Source organism: Pseudophryne corroboree, chromosome 10 (assembly GCF_028390025.1).
Source record: "Pseudophryne corroboree isolate aPseCor3 chromosome 10, aPseCor3.hap2, whole genome shotgun sequence".
NCBI classification, from domain to species: domain Eukaryota; kingdom Metazoa; phylum Chordata; class Amphibia; order Anura; family Myobatrachidae; genus Pseudophryne; species Pseudophryne corroboree.
In genome coordinates, this window is record NC_086453.1 from 185,258,761 (window position 1) to 185,275,625 (window position 16,865).

A 16,865-nucleotide genomic window follows, 5' to 3' on the forward strand; every position below is an offset into this window, starting at 1 on the left:
CATTAGGGGCATTATTGATAGCATATATTTTTTTCTGAAAGATAAGTCATGGTTCAACAAATATATAAAGGCACAAGGCCACTGGAGAGGAAGACTACTTCTAATATGTCTAATATGTTATCGGTGGGATGTGTTATTACTTCACTGTTTTTAAGGAGCAACATAAGAACTTTTTTATACAGATACAGTACAAAGGAACAATTCTACAAATTGTCATCACTTTTGTATTATGCATGCTTCTCTGCTTACAGCCAGTAGCGGATCTTGCCACGGGCAAGCAGGACTTTTACCCGGGGCGGCACCATCCGGAGGGCTCCGCACCATGGCAAGATCCGCCACTGTGCCCCCCGCTGTACCCTCCGCTTTGAAGGTAACCAGACGCGTAGCATCTAGTTTCCCTTCATGGAGAGGACCTTTGTTGTGCGGTGCGCGATGACGTCATTGCGCACCGCACAGCAAAGGTCCTCTCCATGAAGGGAAACTAGACGCTAGGGTCTAGTTTCCCTTCATGGAGAGGACCTTTGTTGTGCGGTGCGCGATGACGTCATTGCGCACCGCACAGCAAAGGTCCTCTCCATGAAGGGAAACTAGACGCTAGGGTCTAGTTTCCCTTCATGGAGAGGACCTTTGCTGTGCGGTGCATGATGACGTCATCGCACACAGCATAGTGGCACAGACACTAGGGGTCATAATTGACCTCTAGTGTCTATGCCAGAGGTTCTCAAACTCGGTCCTCTGGGGCCCACACAGTGCATGTTTTGCAGGTCTCCTCACAGAATCGCAAGTGAAATAATTAGCTCCACCTGTGGGCCTTTTAAAATGTGTCAGTGAGTAATTAATATACCTGTGCACCTGCTGGGTTACCTGCAAAACATACACTGTGTGGGCTCCCGAGGACAGAGTTTGAGAACCTCTGGTCTATGCTGTTCTATGGGAGAGACGTAATAATGTCTATCCCATAGATCGAGGAGAGGAGAGAAAGCAGCGCCGGCGGAGGAGGTCTGCAGCGGTCTGGATCAGGAACGGGGATAGTAAGTATACTATTTTTCTTTTTCATCCACTAGGGGTCACTGGAGTACTCTTGGGATATGGACGGCTTCCGCAGGAAACAAGGCACTGAATATTTAAATTTAGAACTCTCCACCCCTCCATATCCCCTAATACATGGGTCTTCAACCTGTGGCCCTCCAGCTGCTGTGGAACTACACATCCCAGCATGCCCTGCCTCAGTTTTAGCATACCTTAATAGCAAAACTGTGTCAGGGCATGCTGGGATGTGTAGTTTCGCAACAGCTGGAGGGACACAGGTTGAAGACCCATGCCCTAATACCTCAGTGTTTTTTCTGTGCTCATGCACTAACAGAGGCTTGTGTGGGTTCCCACACTTATCTTTGAAATTTTGATTTTAATTTTTAATTTTTATCTTTATATTACTACTTCAAGCACATCCCTTCCCAGTTTTTCCTAAAAACATGGGTCCGGGATAGTGCCGCTGCACAGAAGCAGCGCATGGCGTGTCTGTCCTCACAAAGAGCACCCTCACAGCCACACGCAGCTCACTGATTGCTGCTACAGCTGGACGGAGCTTACAGAAAGAAGCCCCGTCACAGCCATGACCTGATGCAACAGCTGGACGGAGCTTACAGACAGAAGCCCCGTCGCAGCCCTCCCTACAGGAGACAAGGTATGCTGGGGGGGACGGGGCGGTCAGCGCACGCTGCCGCCCTGCTGTGTGGGGTCCGTGTTTAACCGCCGCCCGCACCCGCTGCTAATACACCAGCCGCTCTGTCCGGCCGCCCAGCCGCTCCGTCCGCCCGCCCCAGCCGCTCCGTCCGCGCTGTATCCAGCGCTAAGAGGGGGACAACCGCCGCAGCTGAGGATGCTCAGCGCTCACACTAGCGCCGCCGGAAGCCGCTAGCTCCAGCCAGCCGAACTCCGTTCGCTCAGCGGCTCTCCATATATATATATATATATATATATATATATATATATATATATATATATATATATATATATATATATATATATTACACACCTTAAGTAATAATTTTACTGAGTCGTGCAAGTGTCTGTCTTTGTCTATTGTGTTGTCTGTCTGCATAATCAGTAAGGCACCAGCAAAGACTAAAAATAATGTCTGTACATAAATCTGTTTTGTAGGTTTCCACTCCGGAAGCCGGTTTCATTCCCAGATCCTATGTTAAGCAAATGTAATGGCTGGGTTGGCAATTAAAATTGGCCGCCGCTCGACAGGAGCGGCAAGATCGGAGTCTCGGGTGACACCGCCAGCTCTAACGGAGGAGTCTCAGCCTTTGCAAAGGTCCAACTTCACTTTGGGTAACAGGGTGTTTAATTTAATTGGTCTTCTAATTTAACCATTTCTGCTATGTTGCAGTCTGACAATTCTATGCCAAACCGCACGGCGCTAAATAAGGGTGAGGACAGAGACTAAGGAGCCTCTAACATATAATCAGTCGTATTTACTAAACGACAGAGATCTCCAATGGGCTTCTTATTTAGGATATCTTACTAAGATGTTAGTAGAAATAAGCGAATAACCCGTTCTATACCTCACAGATTTAAGTCTATTTACCCGTTTCCACACAGTGACATCTACATTGGAGAATTCGCCATTGGTGAATTCGTCTGTGTCAAACCTTATAAAGACCCAAGATTCATTTGGGTCACTAAGGCGCACTATGTATGGAAACAATGACGATCACGTTATACTTATCGTTAATCAAATCTGACAAGCTGCTGAGTATCTATGTACAGCTTCTGCTGCGGGATGTTAGCTCGCTTCTCGCTTTTCATCGTCGCTAGTTACTGCACGACAACGACTCTGGCTGCGTTCTTGGCAAGCGGAGTCAGAGGTCAAAAGAATACGGCGGAAATACTCTGGTCCGGCGTTTAAATCCTTTAGACTTCAGTCTTTTCAAGGCTGTGGTACAGAAATTGTAACGCCAGGGCGCTAAAGTCACCAATAAGCCAGTGGCTTGACGGGCTCCCAGGTCATCTCGGATTTCCAATTGTGGGAGCGCGCCTTTAGACGTTACATTAGCCGGGATTCCAGACATCCACTGATGGATGTATCCGCAATTTAGGGTTAAAAGAAAGCTGTCTCCCGCCACTGCACTTTTTCAAGACAGGACTGCCTCTGTCGGATGACAAGAAGGCGTTTTGGCAGATTGCCATTCAGTCTCTGCTGGATTCAGCAGTTTTTAATTCCAGGCCTGGTACACCAACAAGGTCAGGGTTATTATTCCCGTCTGTTTGTGGTACCGAAGCCGGAGGGCTCCGTCACAGTCTCAATCAGTAAGTCACTTACTACAGATTGAAGATGGAATTTCTGCGGTCAGTATTTGCAGATTTGAAGCCACACGATTGCATGATTGCACTTGATTTCCAGGATGCATACTTACACATTCCGATTTGGTCACCTCATCAGAGGTTCTTGCGTTTTGCAATACGCCACACAATTAACAGTGTCAGGCTCTACCGTTTGGCCTCTCGTCAGCGCCACGGATATTCACAAAAGTGATGTTTGTGATGATAGCTCATCTCAGATCCCTGCCAGTGACAATCGTTCCGTACTTAGACGATCTGCTCATAAGAGCTCCGTCTCAACAGATGCTCCTCCAACTTGCGCTGCTAACGTACACCACGGTTGCAGTGTCAACTTCAAGAAATCGCATCTAATTCCGTCTCAACGACTTCAATTCCTAGGTATGATTCGAGATAAGGTAAATCATAGAATTTACCTACTACACCAGAAAGTACAGATTATTCGCCATCTAGTACAATTAGTGTTCAAGCCAAGCACACTCTCGGTACATTTGTGTATTCGCCTATTAGGAACAATGGTGGTGGCTTTCGAAGCGCTTCAGTTCGGAGGTTTGCACTCGCGTCCATTTCCACAGCATGTGCTCGCACAGTGGTTGCCCTCGCATCGGCAGATTCCCCACAGGGTGAGGTTGTCGCCAAGGGCGAGGGTGTCTCTACTCTGGGTGAGAGTCTCAGAAGTTGGGGAGCTGTAGTTTAAAATTGTCAGCGACAGGGTCTCTAGGCAGATCACGTCAGATTACTGTCTTTAAATGTCCTGAAACTCCGCGCAATTTACAAAGCACGACATGCTTCGCTCTCAGACTGTCCAAGTGCAGTCAGACAACGCGACGGCAGTCACATACATCAACAACCAGGGAGGAACGAGCAGCTGCATGGCAATGCGGGAAGTAGCTCGAATCCTCAATTGGCCAGAATACCACCAGGTGATTATTGTCGGCAGGGTTCATTCCGGGAGTGGACAACTGCGAGGCGGATTATCTCAGCCGTCGGATTTTTCATCCAAGGACTGGGCATTAAATCCAGAGGTGTTTCACATGTTGGTCCACAGGTGGGGTTACCCTCAGGTGGATCTGATGGCACCTCGCCACAATTACCAAACGCCCCAGTATGTGTCCAGAACCAGAGATCCAAAGGCAGTGGCGGTGGATGCTCTCACAATCGCGTGGCCGTACAGCCTCGTGTATCTGTTTCCACCGTTTCCGCTACTCTCTCGGTTGCTAAAACGGATCAAAAGAGAGTCCGTCACAGTCATACTAGTGGTGCCTCATTGGTCTCTGAGAGCTTGGTTCTCGGATCTCCGCGGACTACTCGCATAAAATCCTTGGTCGCTCCTACTACGTCCAGACCTGTTACAACAGGGTCCATTCTTTTACCCCGGTTTAGCGCGGCTGCGTTTGACGGGGTGGCTGTTGAGACCGCCCTCTTAAGAAGAGAGGGCATTCCAGTATCTGTTATAACAACCATGTTACGTGTTAGGAAGCCGGTTACGGCAGCTCATTATTACAGAATTTGGCGTGCCTATATAGGTTGGTGTGAAGCTCGGAAGTTTCCGACACCATCTTTCAAGTTATCCCGTCTTTTGTTATTTCTACAGACGGGGTTAGATGGAGGAATGCGTTTATCTACACTAAAGGTGCAGGTATCTGCGTTGTCAATTTATTTTCAAAGACGATTGGCTCTATTGCCGTCGGTACACTTTTCTACAAGGTGTCCTCAGAGTACAGCCTCCATTCATTCCACCTACAGCGCCATGGGACTTGAATCTGGTTTTAGATTTCTTACAGTCTTCATATTTTGAACCCTTACAGCAAGTGGATATAAAGTTTCTCACTTGGAAAACAATTTTTCTTCAAGCCTTAGCTTCGGCAAGGCGTGTTTCACATTTGGGTGCCTTGTCATGCAAGCCACCGTATTTGGTGTTTCCTGATGACACAGCGGAACTTCGGACGAATCCCGCTTTCTTACCAATGGTAGTGTCATTTTTTTTACATCATTCAACCAATAGTAGTTCCTGTGTTAACAACACATTCGGGAACTCTGAATGTGGTACGCGCATTACGCGTTTATATTTCTCTAACGTCCTAAGTGGATGCTGGGACTCCGTAAGGACCATGGGGAATAGCGGCTCCGCAGGAGACTGGGCACAAAAGTAAAAGCTTGAACTAGCTGGTGTGCACTGGCTCCTCCCCCTATGACCCTCCTCCAAGCCTCAGTTAGATTTTTGTGCCCGAACGAGAAGGGTGCATGCTAGGTGGCTCTCCTGAGCTGCTTAGAGTAAAAGTTTATTTTAGGTTTTTTATTTTCAGTGAGTCCTGCTGGCAACAGGCTCACTGCATCGTGGGACTAAGGGGAGAAGAAACGAACTCACCTGCGTGCAGAGTGGATTGGGTTTCTTAGGCTACTGGACATTAGCTCCAGAGGGACCATCACAGGTTCAGCCTGGATGGGTCCCGGAGCCGCGCCGCCGGCCCCCTTACAGAGCCAGAAGAACGAAGAGGTCCGGTGAAATCGGCGGCAGAAGACGTTCCTGTCTTCAACTAAGGTAGCGCACAGCACTGCAGCTGTGCGCCATTGCTCTCAGCACACTTCACACTCCGGTCACTGAGGGTGCAGGGCGCTGGGGGGGGGGAGCGCCCTGAGACGCAATAAAAACAGAAATACCTTAGGATGGCAAAAGAAATACATCACATATAGCTCCTGGGCTATATGGATGTATTTAACCCCTGCCAGTTTTCCAGAAAAAAGCGGGAGATAAGGCCGTCGTGAAGGGGCGGAGCCTATCTCCTCAGCACACAAGCGCCATTTTCCCTCACAGTTCCGCTGGAAGGACGGCTCCCTGACTCTCCCCTGCAGTCCCTACAGAATCAGGGTAAAAACGAGAGAGGGGGGGCACTATTGGCCGCTAAATTATAAACAGCAGCTATAAAAGGGAGTAACACTTATATAAGGTTATCCCTATATATATATATAGCGCTCTGGTGTGTGCTGGCAAACTCTCCCTCTGTCTCCCCAAAGGGCTAGTGGGGTCCTGTCCTCTATCAGAGCATTCCCTGTGTGTGTGCTGGGTGTCGGTACGATTGTGTCGACATGTATGAGGAGGAAAATGATGTGGAAGCAGAGCAATTGCCTGTATTAGTGATGTCACCCCCTAGGGAGTCGACACCTGACTGGATGGTTGTATTTAAAGAACTACGTGACAATGTCAGCACTTTACAAAAAACTGTTGACGACATGAGACAGCCGACAAATCAATTAGTGCCTGTCCAGGCGTCTCAGACACAGTCAGGGGCGATAAAACGCCCGTTACCTCAGTGGGTCGACACAGACCCAGACACGGATACTGAGTCCAGTGTCGACGGTGAGGAGACAAACGTAATGTCCAGTAGGGCCACACGTTACATGATCACGGCAATGAAGGAGGCATTGAACATTTCTGACACTACAAGTACCACAAAGACGGGTATTATGTGGGGAGTGAAAAAACTACCAGTAGCTTTTCCTGAGTCAGATGAATTAAATGAGGTGTGTGATAAAGCGTGGGTTTCCCCCGATAAAAAAGTGCTAATTTCTAATAAATTATTGGCACTATACCCTTTCCCGCCAGAGGTTAGGGCGCGTTGGGAAACACCCCCTAGAGTAGATAAAGCGCTCACACGTTTATCTAAACAAGTAGCGTTACCGTCTCCTGATAAGGCCGCCCTCAAAGAACCAGCGGATAGAAGGCTGGAAAATATCCTGAAGGGTATATACACACATACTGGTGTTATACTGCGACCAGCAATCGCATCAGCCTGGATGTGCAGTGCTGGAGTGGCGTGGTCGGATTCCCTGACTGAAAATATTGATACCCTGGATAGGGACAGTATATTACTAACTATAGAGCATTTGAAGGATGCATTACTATATATGCGTGATGCACAGAGATATTTGCACCCTGGCATCAAGAGTGAGTGCTATGTCCATTTCTGCCAGAAGAGCGTTATGGACGCGACAGTGGTCAGGGGATGCGGATTCCAAACGACATATGGAAGTATTGCCGTTTAAAGGGGAGGAGTTATTTGGGGCCGGTCTATCGGACCTGGTGGCAACGGCCGGAAAGTCCACCTTTTTACCCCAGGTCACCTCTCAGCAGAAAAAGACACCGTCTTTTCAAACTCAGTCCTTTCGTTCCCATAAGTACAGGCGGGCAAAAGGCCACTCATTTCTGCCCCGGGGCAGAGGAAGAGGAAAAAGACTGCACCAGGCAGCCTCTTCCCAGGAGCAGAAGCCCTCCTCTGCTTCTGCCAAGTCTTCAGCATGACGCTGGGGCTTTACAAGCGGACTCGGACACGGTGGGGGCCCGTCTCAAAAATTTCAACGCGCAGTGGGCTCACTCGCAAGTGGACCCCTGGATTCTGCAGGTAGTATCACGGGTACAAACTGGAATTCGAGACGTCTCCCCCTCGCCGGTTCCTGAAGTCTGCTCTACCAAAGTCTCCCTCCGAGAGGGAGGCAGTTTTGGAAGCCATTCACAAGCTGTATTCCCAGCAGGTGATAATCAAGGTACCTCTCCTACAACAGGAAAATGGGTATTATTCCACGCGGTTTGTGGTACCGAAGCCGGACGGCTCGGTGAGACCAATTTTAAATCTAAAATCCTTGAACACTTACATAAAGAGGTTCAAATTCAAGATGGAGTCACTCAGAGCAGTGATAGCAAACCTGGAAGAAGGGGACTATATGGTGTCTCTGGACATCAAAGATGCTTTTCTCCACGTCCCAATCTACCCTTCTCACCAAGGGTACCTCAGGTTTGTAGTACAAAACTGTCATTATCAGTTTCAGACGCTGCCGTTTGGATTGTCCACGGCACCTCGGGTCTTTACCAAGGTAATGGCCGAAATGATGATTCTTCTTCGAAGAAAAGGCGTTTTAATTATCCCTTACTTGGACGATCTCCTGATAAGGGCAAGGTCCAGGGAACAGTTAGAAGTCGGAGTAGCACTATCTCAGTTAGTGTTACGTCAGCACGGGTGGATTCTAAATATTCCAAAATCGCAGCTGATTCCAACAACACGTCTCCTGTTCCTAGGAATGATTCTGGACACAGTCCAGAAAAAGGTGTTTCTCCCAGAGGAGAAGGCCAGGGAGTTATCCGAGCTAGTCAGGAATCTCCTAAAACCAGGCCAGGTGTCAGTGCATCAGTGCACGAGGGTCCTGGGAAAAATGGTGGCTTCTTACGAAGCGATTCCATTCGGAAGATTCCATGCAAGAACGTTTCAGTGGGATCTTCTGGACAAATGGTCCGGATCGCATCTTCAGATGCATCAGCGGATAACCCTGTCGCCAAGGACAAGGGTGTCTCTTCTGTGGTGGCTGCAGAGTGCTCATCTACTAGAGGGCCGCATATTCGGCATTCAGGATTGGATCCTGGTGACCACAGATGCCAGCCTGAGAGGCTGGGGAGCAGTCACACAGGGACAAAATTTCCAGGGTTTGTGGTCAAGCATGGAAACATCTCTTCATATAAACATTCTGGAACTAAGGGCCATTTACAATGCCCTAAGTCAAGCAAAACCCCTGCTTCAGGGTCAGGCGGTATTGATCCAATCGGACAACATCACGTCAGTCGCCCACGTAAACAGACAGGGCGGCACGAGAAGCAGGAGGGCGATGGCAGAAGCTGCAAGGATTCTTCGCTGGGTGGAGAATCATGTGATAGCACTGTCAGCAGTGTTCATTCCGGGAGTGGACAACTGGGAAGCGGACTTCCTCAGCAGACACGACCTTCACCCGGGGGAGTGGGGACTTCATCCAGAAGTCTTTCAAGAGATGGTAAACCGTTGGGAAAATCCAAAGGTGGACATGATGGCGTCCCGTCTCAACAAAAAACTAGACAGATACTGCGCCAGGTCAAGGGACCCTCAGGCAATAGCGGTGGACGCTCTGGTAACACCATGGGTGTACCAGTCAGTGTATGTGTTCCCTCCTCTGCCTCTCATACCAAAAGTACTGAGAATCATAAAAAGGAGAGAGGAGTAAGAACTATACTCGTGGTTCCGGATTGGCCAAGAAGGACTTGGTACCCGGAACTTCAAGAGATGCTCACGGAGGACCCGTGGCCTCTACCTCTAAGAAAGGACCTGCTCCAGCAGGGACCTTGTCTGTTCCAAGACTTACCGCGGCTGCGTTTGACGGCATGGCGGTTGAACGCCGGATCCTGAAGGAAAAAGGCATTCCAGAAGAAGTCATCCCTACCCTGATAAAGGCCAGGAAGGATGTAACCGCGAAACATTATCACCGCATTTGGCGAAAATATGTTGCGTGGTGTGAGGCCAAAGAGGCCCCTACAAAGGAATTTCAACTGGGTCGCTTCCTACATTTCCTGCAAACAGGACTGTCTATGGGCCTAAAATTAGGGTCCATTAAGGTTCAAATTTCGGCCCTGTCGATTTTCTTCCAAAAAGAACTGGCTTCAGTGCCTGAAGTCCAGACGTTTGTCAAAGGGGTACTGCATATACAGCCTCCTTTTGTGCCCCCGGTGGCACCTTGGGATCTCAATGTGGTTTTGGGGTTCCTAAAATCACATTGGTTTGAACCACTCACCACTGTGGAATTAAAATATCTCACATGGAAGGTGGTAATGCTGTTAGCCCTGGCTTCAGCCAGGCGTGTCTCAGAATTGGCGGCTTTATCTTATAAAAGCCCTTACCTGATTTTTCACACGGATAGGGCAGAATTGAGGACTCGTCCTCAATTTCTCCCAAAGGTGGTTTCAGCGTTTCACGTGAACCAGCCTATTGTGGTGCCTGCGGCTACTAGGGACTTGGAGGACTCCAAGTTACTGGACGTAGTCAGGGCCCTGAAAATATATATTTCCAGGACGGCTGGAGTAAGGAAATCTGACTCACTGTTTATCCTGTATGCACCCAACAAGCTGGGTGCTCCTGCTTCTAAGCAGACGATTGCTCGTTGGATTTGTAGTACAATTCAGCTTGCACATTCTGTGGCAGGCCTGCCACAGCCAAAATCTGTAAAAGCCCATTCCACAAGGAAGGTGGGCTCATCTTGGGCGGCTGCCCGAGGGGTCTCGGCTTTACAACTTTGCCGAGCAGCTACTTGGTCAGGGGCAAACACGTTTGATAAATTCTACAAATTTGATACCCTGGCTGAGGAGGACCTGGAGTTCTCTCATTCGGTGCTGCAGAGTCATCCGCACTCTCCCGCCCGTTTGGGAGCTTTGGTATAATCCCCATGGTCCTTACGGAGTCCCAGCATCCACTTAGGACGTTAGAGAAAATAAGAATTTACTTACCGATAATTCTATTTCTCATAGTCCGTAGTGGATGCTGGGCGCCCATCCCAAGTGCGGATTGTCTGCAATACTTGTATATAGTTATTGTTACAAAATTCGGGTTATTATTGTTGTGAGCCATCTTTTCAGAGGCTCCTTCGTTTATCATACTGTTAACTGGGTTCAGATCACAGGTTGTACGGTGTGATTGGTGTGGCTGGTATGAGTCTTACCCGGGATTCAATATCCTTCCTTATTATGTACGCTCGTCCGGGCACAGTATCCTAACTGAGGCTTGGAGGAGGGTCATAGGGGCAGGAGCCAGTGCACACCAGCTAGTTCAAGCTTTTACTTTTGTGCCCAGTCTCCTGCGGAGCCGCTATTCCCCATGGTCCTTACGGAGTCCCAGCATCCACTACGGACTATGAGAAATAGAATTATCGGTAAGTAAATTCTTATTATCCCGAACGTCTACAGTTCGTAATACGGATACGTTGGTTGTTCTCTATGATGCTGCCAAGTTGGGTTGGCCAGCTTCTCAGCAGACCTTATCCAGATGGATAAAACTGACTATACGTCAGGCTTACCTTAATGCTAGGTTACAGCCGCCTACATCAGTGACAGCTCATCCCACACGTTCTGTGGGAACTTCATGGGCAGCTGGTCGTGGAGCTTCTATGACGCAGCTTTGCCGTGCGGCTACATGGTCTTCAGTGTACACGTTTGTGCGCTTTTACAAGTTTGATACATTTTGCGGCATCAGCATCTAGCTTTGGCCGCCTAGTGTTACAGGTGTCAAACAGCTCTCCCGCCCACGGGGGAAGCTTTGGTACGTCCCAAGAGTACTCCAGTGACCCCTAGTGGATGAAAAAGAAAATAGGATTTTGGTACTTACCAGGTAAATCCTTTTCTTTGAATCCATAGGGGGCACTGGACGCCCACCAAGAGCAGTTTTACCTGGTTTGTATTAAGCTCAGGGGATCTTATGGTAACACATTTTCACCGAATGGTTCAAATTATAAGGTTCTATCGGTTATGGTGTCAACTGTTTAGTTGTCAGTAACGTTATGTGTCAACTTTGTTGTTGTCCGTTATGTTATATGTAATTCTCTATTGTCAACCTCTCCATAGTTCCTGTTCGGCTCAGTAAAAAACACTGAGGTACTCGGGGTGACAATGCTAAATTCCCTTGTCGTATAAACAACCCTTTATGAAGTCTAAGAACACTGTACGCTGTTTACTTAAGAAGTACCGTAATGGTACGCTAGTTGCGTAACGATCGCTCAGCCGTAGGCGAGACGCTCAAGCGTCACGTTCGCTCACGGCCCAGTGATCACAGGATACGTTATTGGCTATGACTAGAGTAATGATTCGCTATGGCGTAGCGGACGCTCGAGACCACGAGGAGATCACCAGCGGCGCAGACGCTCACAACGCTATACCTTTATGTCTAAACCTTATACCAATGAAATACACGGAATACCTTAATGTGAATACAGGGTGTAAGTGCAACCTTGTGTAACCTGACTAACTACAAAGCTGCTTGAGCGTCACCGACGCTCAAGTGAACACTTAACACTATAGGAAATACACAGATACTGGTTTAGGGTCCAAAGCCTATTAACTGTATTATATCTAGTATACTTGTAAAAAGGGGATAACAGTACAAATGATACACTACAATATAACAAAGACTTCCTAACCAAAATACAATACTATCTAATACAATACAATACTAGTCTAGGGGAGATACGAGAGAAAGAGAAGGGAAAGAGAGAGAGAGAGAGAGATGAGAGAAATTGGCTCACAGTAAGACAATGATTACGGAGAGAAACTTACGCACAAGGGTAAACGATCGCATGCGCCTGGACATCCAGCACCCGATTTTCAGCAATGAGAACCGTTGAAGAGTGAGAGCTGGATGTGGTCGGCCTGCCTATTTATGCCCCACACACAATGCAATCTCATAGTCCCTACAATCCCATTGTCCATTGGATGAAGGAATTCGACCCTGTATCACAACAAAAGGTCATAGGTTGATTCATACAGGTGGGCTGTGACGATTTCCAACAGCTCAGGTGGGTGGGAAACTAGGTTTCCCGCCGCATACCTGAGTATGTGTAAATAATAGAAATGGACATAAACTTCTTATGTCCATAACTATTCGCACGAGCGATTAATACGCTCCAAACCAACACCGGAATATTGCTAATTAAATACTCTTCCGATGGGTACCAAACACTGCTGTATGATTCCTGTTAGACCCTTCGTACAATACAAAGAGGGATTACTTTAAACAGGGACCTTCTATATTAACCAAACTTTCAGAAACTATCAAAGGGATCATGATCTATAAACTACATTAATTGTGAAAATATGTAACGAATGAGTCGCACGCTACGACTACATAAACTCTACCGTAAATACGCATACCGCGCCTGCGAGTGCACGCTATTGCGGGTATGCGCCTTCACGGGAGAGCGTACGCATGCGCAGCACGGACCAGTGTGCGGTGCAAATATGGCAACGTGCATGGGGATATTTTTCTGACTTTGACAGTCCACCCTTTGGCAGTCAATAATAACTGCCACCTTCTAAAACATTTCAAAAGGAGAAAAATATATGTCAGGGGTTAATTCATTTCCATGGTTGGGTGAGGGAGGAGAGAGGAGTAGGTGTGAAGAGGGTATGACCTAGTGTGATAGCAGAAGCATGTGTGTATGAGTCCATGTTTGGAGGGTCATGTATCATCGTGCCGTACGTGTTGTAAATCAAGCTTCGAGGTATTGCGAAGTATACATTTGAATTCCTTCTTATCCTGTGGTACAGGTCTGTGGATGGGCTGTCAAACTTTACCGAGCTCTTTTCGGATTTTGAACAAAATGGGGAGCACATTTTAGTTGATGATACATGAATGGGGGAGGTATGTGGTTGCTGATATCTGTGCCTGTATTCCCTATCGTCTATGTGTGTCATTACCTGAGGGTTGTAGAGATGAAGATAAAGAACACTTATGGAAAATGCAATGATATTCTATGTCAGGGAAATGTACATCTGTCGTCGAAGTTGTGTTCGGTATCTGTTGAGAGTCGTCTTCTTTGCGCTGTATTGCTCCTTGGGCATGAGCAAATAGCTTTGTCAGAGCCATCGGATTTACAAAAAAATGTTGGGCTAGCGTGAGTTTAAAAGTACTAGGGAAACTGGGGATCCATGGCAAAGTTCATCAAATGTCCATTTCTCAAGTGGTCAAAACTTCATCTTTGGTGCTTGTCTGTTGTCTGTATAGCGTCTCGTCAACTTCCTCGTCCAAGGGGGTCTTTGTATCTTGGAGAAAAGCAGAAAAACAGGTGAAAGAAACGGACCGTATAATCGCATTTTCATCACATTCTGGTTTCTATCATTGGGTCATAAATCAAATCCAGGTTAATTACAGTTTCCTCACTCCTCACGCTCATCACTTTTGTACTTTGTTTGCACCTCATTAAAGCCTGCCCGCATCTAAATATCAATCCAATCGATATAACGACACCCAAGATACATAGTAGAAACTTTCCAACATCCATTATGACTCCTTGAGCCCAGTCTCCTAAACCGGAGAACCAATTTCGCGGGTTCAACCATGACACCCAACCAGTCAGCTCATTACCTACAGCAGCAAGGGTGAGATTGTGTCTTCGACGAAATTCCCACTTTAATTGCAGAATATCGTCCATCTTTTGGTCTATGACCTCTACCGGATCCTCGGTGCTATTCGTGATATAAGTGCAACACTTTATGCCGTACTGTGTTGCCAATGTAACACAATATCCGCCTGTTACTGCTGTAAGATAATTAAGAACCATCCTATGCTGAACTAGTTCTGTTTTATAAGCTTGAAGTTCTCTTCCAGTGTATCTAAACGTGTCATCATACATTTCAGTGATATTATCTAACAAATTGGCGAGTGCGGAAATGTATCTATAATTCATCACTCCTCGAGCGGTGCGAGTGAAATCTAACGCTACCAGAACCTGAATCCCGGTGGATTCATGGATAAGATCAGAGGCCGGATGCTCTAACCTTTCTGACAGTTGTCTTTTAACTCGGTGCTCGTAATGAGTGTGAGTATAAGGAGCTTGGGCACCACGGTGTATGTCTTTCATTTTGTCATGTGTTACAGTCATCACTTCAGGCAATACTTTTCCAATATAACACAATCCTCCAGAGTTTGGGGCAAGCCACTTGTACGCCTTTCTCCCGCATATGAAATATGCGTCATCGGGGAGAACATATGGGACGGAGAAGGACATTACCATGTTACAAACCTTCCAGGTGAAATCTCCTGACCCTAATTCTTCCATCTGCTTAATGCACGTATCAGTTTGTACGATATGTGCACAGTATCCTGGTGATACCTCTCCAACTCTAGTAATCCTATTTCCTAAGGTATATCGATACCGAAAAGATTTTCCTCTACTGGCTATGTGGCGTACAAGCTCTGTATCTGTAGGCATTCTATCTGCTCTGTGTGAAAAGGTCATGGTAAGGTTGCTCCATGACACTTCCCAATTTCCCGGCTTACGGGGGTTGGAGATATTAAAACATAAGAGGGACCTATCCACATGGTATTGGTGGAGCTTCAAACTAGGAGGGCTGGAGATGTTAAATCTCCGGTCCACCGGTCTCCCACCACTTAGCTCAAGTACCTCCCCTAACGTTAAAGGAAATGGTACTAGCCCTGATTTGCTATGACCCTGAGGTACTTGAGAGCATACCCAACAATCTGTTTGGTTTAACACATTACCCACTAAAGAGTGATAGTCACTCAATGGATGCCGGTCCATATGGATATTAAAACTGGATTGGCATTTCTTTATGCATCCATCTTCAACCAGATTATCACAGAGCCTACAGATACAATTTTCTTCAGCTAACAATCCATCACAATTTCTTCTATCGGATCGTTTTCTGATACTCGCCTTTGCTTGTTGGTTTGGTTGATCTTGGAAAACTACGCCTCCATCATCATAATCGGAACCCATTCCAGATCCTCTCTCGACCTCTATGGTACTCTCGCCGGAACAGACTGCTCTGGTCAACATCACGGTTAACATCAAAATCCGGATCACAGTCTCTTTTGGCAAGTCCATCTTTGAGGAGGAAATAGAGAAGAATGAGAAGGGGGAAAAAAGAAATTTCAAGGAAGAGGGGATGGGAAGTGGAGAAAAACAATAAAAGGGAGAGGGGAGTCGACAACTGCTTTCGGTCTTCAAGGCTCAGGTGCCGCCTCAGTCCTCCTGGAACAGACACTCCAGTGATACAACCTCTACCGTCTGTTCCTTATCACGGGACTTCTCTGGATCAGCAACCTTTTTGCAGTGGGATGAATGGACCCAAGTCTCTCTCTCAGCCACCTTCAATGCTGTGGTGCTAGTCAATAAGACCTGGTATGGTCCTTCCCATCTATCAATAAGACAACCTGAGCGTAGAAAATTTCGTATCATTACATAATCCCCAGGTTCAATGTCATGACAATTGCTATCTGGTAAATCAGGAATCACCAACTTCAGATTATCATTTTGATTCCTCAACTGCTTACTCATGTTAATCAAGTACTTCACAGTTACTTCATTGTTACATTTCAAATCATCCTGAGGGTTAATCATGACATGCGGTTGTCGACCAAACAAGATTTCAAAAGGAGACAGATTAAGAGGGGACCTGGGAGTGGTTCTGATGCTATACAAAACAATGGGTAAAGCTTCTGGCCACGTCAATCCTGTCTCTGCCATTACTTTACTCAATTTATTTTTAATAGTGCTGTTCACTCTTTCGACCTTCGCGCTCGCCTGTGGACGGTACGGAGTGTGCAGTTTGCTATCAATTCCCATCAACTTACACATTCCTTGAAAGACATCACCTGTAAAATGGGTACCCCTATCACTTTCAATGATTCTAGGGATACCATATCTACATACAAATTCCTGCACAATTTTCTTAGCTGTAAACATAGCGGTATTTGTAGCTGCTGGGAAAGCTTCGACCCAATTCGAGAAAACATCTATACAAACAAGTACATATTTCAAATTTCGACATGGGGGTAATTGAATGAAGTCGATTTGTATTACCTGGAAAGGGCCGCCGGCAGGTGGGATATGGGATGGTTCTGTAGGTATTGCTTTTCCAATATTCTTTCTCAGACAGGTAAGGCATGACATTGCTCTTTTACTCGCATGAGAGGAGAATCCTGGGGCGCACCAGTATGCTC

At 47.0% G+C, this 16,865-nt stretch overlaps 1 protein-coding gene across 2 annotated transcripts in view; it reads left to right on the top strand.

Annotated features, from left to right (window-relative positions):
- The window catches only part of ZBTB40 (zinc finger and BTB domain containing 40), a 368,246-nt gene that overhangs the window by 134,212 nt on the left and 217,169 nt on the right, over window positions 1-16,865 (top strand). Inside the window, exon 4 of one of the 2 annotated variants that reach the window (XM_063942961.1) lies at window positions 963-1,031. The exons of the other annotated variant lie outside the window; for it this stretch is intronic. Within the exon in view, the coding sequence (XP_063799031.1) occupies window positions 963-1,031 (69 nt within the window). The remainder of the gene's footprint in view (window positions 1-962; window positions 1,032-16,865) is intronic. 2 annotated transcript variants of the gene reach the window in all.